The following is a 5,687-nucleotide window of genomic DNA, read 5'->3' as shown; positions in this document are numbered from 1 at the left end:
TAGTCCCATGGCGAGACGTGTGCAAGTATATAAACAAACCTATTTATTATCAATGTAAGTTCTTACACTACGAGGTATATTGGCCATCAGCAGATACACTTCATTGTGTAAGGCCTTACTGTGATACTGAATAAGCAATACAGTTCAATTTACAAGGCTTTACTGCTTGCCTGATTTTCAAGCAGTGTAGATAGTCACATGGCGGGACGTGTACAAGTATATAAACAAACCTATTTATTTTCAATGTAAGTTCTTACACTACGAGGTATATTGGCCATCAGCAGAGACACTTCATTGTAGAGTTGCCCCGATTTTGGTATCGGAATCGGTATCGGTGCCGATATGAGTGTCAAGTATCTGAATCGGTATCGGCCGATCTTTTCTTAAAAAATCTGAACCTTCCGATACTTTTTACAGATCAACCATTTAGCAGAAAACTGTATTTTAGCCTGCTATACTAATAAAAAATCATCAGCTGTAAGCTTCTTACTTTTACTTGATGAATTTCAGGCCTGCCACACAATTTATTTCATGTCTATAGCCTGATCAACACAGCGAAGGAAACTTTTTAGCCAGAACGTAAACAAAAAGTGTGGTATTTCCCAATTACAGCGATAGGTTTTATTGCAAGCAATCACGAACAAGATAACAAAAGTGGGAAACAAGAACCCAGTGTAATATTTCTATTTACTAGCATTACGAAAGTAATTTAAACAGTCGACGCATAAAGTTATCCATCACTCTCTTGATCCTGACGATACAATGGATCGTTTGTATTGTACAAAAAACGGTAACCCCAGTGGCGTATCGGTATGTAGCCTGTCCTCCAACATCTGTTGCAAGGGAATCCCCCTTCAGTACGCTCGGCTACATTGATAATGATGGAAGAAAACAGACGTCTTACTGAGATAATTGAATCACTAACGGTTTTTAAAAGAAACATTGATTTGCTCTAAACTTGTACAGACACAGCAGTTCATCCAACAATAGAAGAGGGACTTCGTTATTACAGATAGAACTGTACCACTAACAGTAATTACCTTTATTTACAAATTACAAGAAACATGGACTGTTTTGTTACTACATGCACGGTATGTCAGTATGTGAATATGTATATATTTTTTTCCATAAATGCAAACAAATAAATACAATAATATTCATGTTTTCTTTGCATTATGTTTGTATTTGCATAATAAAATGAGCTACTATCTATGCAACACAAAAGATCTGAATCGGTATCTGAATCGGATTATTTTTCAATTAGGATCGGTATATCGGATCGGTATCTGAATCGGCTGGTGAATTTAGAATCGGGGCATCTCTACTTCATTGCGTAAGGCCTTACTCTGATACTGAATAAGCACTACAGTTAAATTTACAAGGCTTTACTGCTTGCCTGATTTCCAAGCAGTGTAGATAGTCACATGATGGGACGTGTACAAGTATATAAACAAACCAATTGATTATCAATGTAAGTTCTTACACTATGAGGTATATTAGCCATCAGCAGATACACTTCATTGTGTAAGGCCTTACTGTGATACTGAATAAGCACTACAGTTAAATTTACAAGGCTTTACTGCTTGCCTGATTTCCAAGCAGTGTAGATAGTCACATGGCGGGACGTGTACAAGTATATAAACAAACCTATTTATTTTCAATGTAAGTTCTTACACTACGAGGTATATTGGCCATCAGCAGAGACAGTTCACCGTGTAGTTGTATCATTTCGTCACTTCATTCACTACATTTTATAAACTAACATTAGATGAGGTCAATACAAGTCACCAGATACGGTCAACTCAACTAAACATATGTCGAGAATGAAAAATATATTTTTTTATTAATTGATTATCTGTCTTATAACATTTTATTGAAACAAAGATAGCCTAATCAGCAAGTAGTATATAGGTCTATACATACATACATACTTACGTACGTACATACATATGTACGTACATACGTACATAAATACGTACATAAATACGTATGTACATACATACATACGTACATACATACGTACATACATACACACATACATACATACACACACACATACATACACACACATACACACACACATACATACACACACGTACATACAGACACACATACATACATAAATACATATTTATATATAGATTTATTTATATATATATAAATATATATATATATATTTATATATATAGGTTTAAATATATATATGTATATATATATATTCTATATACAATGTATATAACAATTCTAAAACTCTTTCCAAGAGTTATGAGACCCTCAGAATATAGAATATAAACCCATAAAGTTGGAGCACTATCAAGAACATTTTTAGTCAGATCAGGAAGTCATTTCTTCATCAGATCAATTGATGTAATTCAGTCATAAAATACATTATTTACAGTATGGTTAGTTGTTTGATCAATCGAACTGACTGGTTTGTTATCTTACCAACTATCATGGTTTGGGCGTTTTACAGATCTTGACAACAGAAACAGCTTCAAAATGAAATATAACACCTGGTAAACTAAGTTTTATTACTATATACATGTCAGCATGCATATTCCTTTAACCCTTTCTTGCATGAATATAGCTGCCATTGAGCTAGAGGAGAATAAGCAAGCAAAAACTGCACATTTACACACAAAATACACAAAACATTTATTATTTTAATTCCACCTCACCTTATACATATGTAAAAAATAATGTCCTCATATGAGGACGCCATGCAGTTATGAAACAATGCGCTCTGACCTCATATGAGGACAAACAACAGTTGGTTGGTTGCAATATAGGCTGTAGTCAGACAAAGTCACTTGGTATGATATGCTCCAAAGCATTCTGGGCAGAGAGCTTTTTTGCACATTGTGCACAAGTATCTGGTTTTGCTGGGGCAGGTTGGAACAACACATCGGCTTGCAAATTTCATAGCTGACTTTTCTGGCCAGTGTCCAGCATCAAGGTTGTATCTAAAGTGATTCAACCAGTGTTGTGAAAATTGCGAGCTTTTAAGCTGTAGGATTATAGCAATAGGCACATGTTGACTAAATAAACATTTTAACAAGTGAAAATTTTAAAATAAATGAATAAACTATTACTCTTACTAAAATTATTAGTAAACTCAATACTATTCAGTAATTGAAAACTTCATAATGATCACTTTGCTTACCTGATCTCATCTGGTACCCTCGTTCTGATGTTTGTTAGACTAAGAGGGTGTACATATGAGCTTGACGGCCTTCCTTTTCTTTGATTTGACTTTGTCCAGCCTTGTGTGATTAGCGCTTGTGCCACAGAGCTGCGGAACTCAAGCAAGTCAACGCTGTCTCCATGTTCCCAGCGATGGATCAGCCATCCATCCACAATTGTGACATTCACAAGGCAAAAAAACAGACGTAAATACCAACGCTTGTGCTTCAGGCTGTGCCTGTAGCATGAAATCAGAAAATCTGTTAAATCTACTCCTCCCATATGTTTGTTATAGACTTCAATAGCACGAGGCCTGATAACATCCACATGCTTCTTTGCTTTTTTGTCCCATCGTTGTACTACGCTGGTTGGTTGCATGCCAACAAATGTGCTTGCAGTGTAGACAAGATTGTTATCATTCCACTTCACAATGGTGATGTTGTCTTTGTTGGTAGCATAGGTAGCACTTCCTCTTGTTCTCATACCTTTATCACAAATCAAAACCTCATCTGCGCCGCATAGCCGGTTTTTGCGGAGAGTGCCAACAGCATATATCTTCTTCTTCTTTAGCTCGGTCAACAGTTCCAACGTTGTAAACAAGTTGTCAAAGTAAATCTTGTAGTTCTTGCCAGCCAAACGGTCTGATAACCGCATCACAACATCTGGCCTCAGTCCCAGGACTTTTTCAGGTCTATTACCGCTTGCCCCTTAATACATTCAAAGTCATAAACGTTGATTATGATTATTATGCGTAGCCTGACATACCTGATCTCACCCATATTTTGTAACCCCATTTCTTCGGCTTACTCTTGATATATTGCTTTAGACCACCCTGGCCAGTGAAAGGAACCATCTGCTCATCAATACTATGACATTCTTCAGCATCTACACTTGTTAGAAACCTTTTCGAAGAGCTTCCATCACAGAGCGCAGCTTCCATACTTTATCAGTAGAGTTTGCATCATGCTTTTCATTATCTACAAAGTGAAGGTGACGGCGTATGGCTTCGAATCTATTGACACTCATTGCATCAGCAATCAATCCACATCGAGTTCCTTGGTTGCTGGACCAATACATCCGTAATCTTGGATATCTTATGTAGGTGATCACAATGTTTATTCCCAAAAATACCATAAGTTCTCCTCTTGTAAGATTGAATGCAGAGTTGATGCTTACCTGCGAGGCGTACAGATTTGTGTTATACACAATGCCATCTAGCAAGTCATTGTCAAAAAAATGCTTGAATATATTGACTGGTGTTTCAGTATTTGCAAGGTTTACTTGAAGTTTACCAGTAAAGATAGGTTCGTTATGCGCATAGTCGTTGTCAGTGTTGATTGTCCAACTAGTTGATGCTTTGATAATGGTTGATGGTATTGCTTTGTTTCGACCAAATGTTGAATATGTAGAGTTAGCAACTGGTGGTGTCTTACACATTTGATCCTGTGAAGCTGCAGCTGAAGTAGATGCTGAAGAACAAGAAGTCGATGCAACGGCCGCTTTTCTTCTCTTCTGTGGCAAAGGAGTTGTTGCAACGGCTGAGATAGAAGGTTAAGAAGGCAGAGAACAGACAGAACTCAAACTGCTGTTGCCATAGAATTTTCCACTGCTCAAACTAAAAGTGTTTGCGGAGCTTTCCCAGTCAGAGTCATCGCTAACCTGTTCCTCTAGAGCAATCACATTGTAGTCTGCGTCAAAATCACTGCAGTCACCTGATGATGAAATGTAGCCATCTTCAGAGTCTGAGCATAAAATAGACTGAAATGCCTCAAAGGCTGCTTTTCTGGAGCGCTGACTACTCATAGTTGAGAGATGCAGAAACTTTAGCAAGACTACCAAAATGCAGAGTTTTATTATCAACAAAATTTCTAATGAAGACTGTGTATAAGGGAATTTTCATTCAGTTATTGCATGATGTCCTCAAATGAGGACAATTCATTTAAGCCACTTTGAAAGTTTTACAAGCATTTGAACAACATTGTTATGTTTCAATCATTTACCTAAAAGACTGAACAAGCTCAGAAAAAAAGACACTTCTCTAAAAAGAAGAGGAACTGAAGAATTAGCAAAAGAATCACTGATAATTAGCAAACTCACCTTTTGCACAGCTGCCTGACTTCAAATTTCCCTCCAGACCTTGACTTACTTGCTATGACCTCAATAACAGTACAACAAGAGAGAACAATTTGTAGAATATTGATTGAACGATACAAGGAGAAACAAATTCTAATTTTTAAGTTTAAAAATTGGATGTAGTATTTTGTCCTCACATGAGGACGTCATGCAAAAAAGGGTTAAATATAGACCTTTAGATTAGAGCAGGGTCTACTCGTAGAGTTTTTAAATACAGAATGGGCTTTAGGGCAGGGTCTACTGGTAAAGTTTTTAGATACAGAATGGGCTTTAGGGCAGGGTCTACTCGTAGAGTTTTTAGATACAGAATGGGCTTTAGGGCAGGGTCTAATCGTAGAATTTTTGGATACAGAATGGGCTTTAGGGCAGGG

At 36.9% G+C, this 5,687-nt stretch overlaps 1 protein-coding gene across 1 annotated transcript; it reads right to left on the bottom strand.

The window, feature by feature from the left end:
- Positions 1–2,806: 2,806 nt before the first annotated feature.
- LOC137394027 (piggyBac transposable element-derived protein 3-like) lies at positions 2,807–4,123 on the bottom strand. Its single transcript, XM_068080743.1, has 3 exons — positions 3,949–4,123; positions 3,164–3,824; positions 2,807–2,963 (listed from the first exon to the last, which is right to left on the bottom strand). Exons 1-3 carry the CDS (start codon positions 4,121–4,123, stop codon positions 2,807–2,809), a joined length of 993 nt encoding a protein of 330 aa, XP_067936844.1.
- Between the last annotated feature and the right edge of the window lie 1,564 nt (positions 4,124–5,687).

This window comes from Watersipora subatra, chromosome 4, assembly GCF_963576615.1.
Source record: "Watersipora subatra chromosome 4, tzWatSuba1.1, whole genome shotgun sequence".
NCBI lineage: Eukaryota > Metazoa > Bryozoa > Gymnolaemata > Cheilostomatida > Watersiporidae > Watersipora > Watersipora subatra.
The sequence above is the reverse complement of the archived record's forward strand: the minus strand, read 5'-3'. Positions and strand labels throughout refer to the sequence as shown.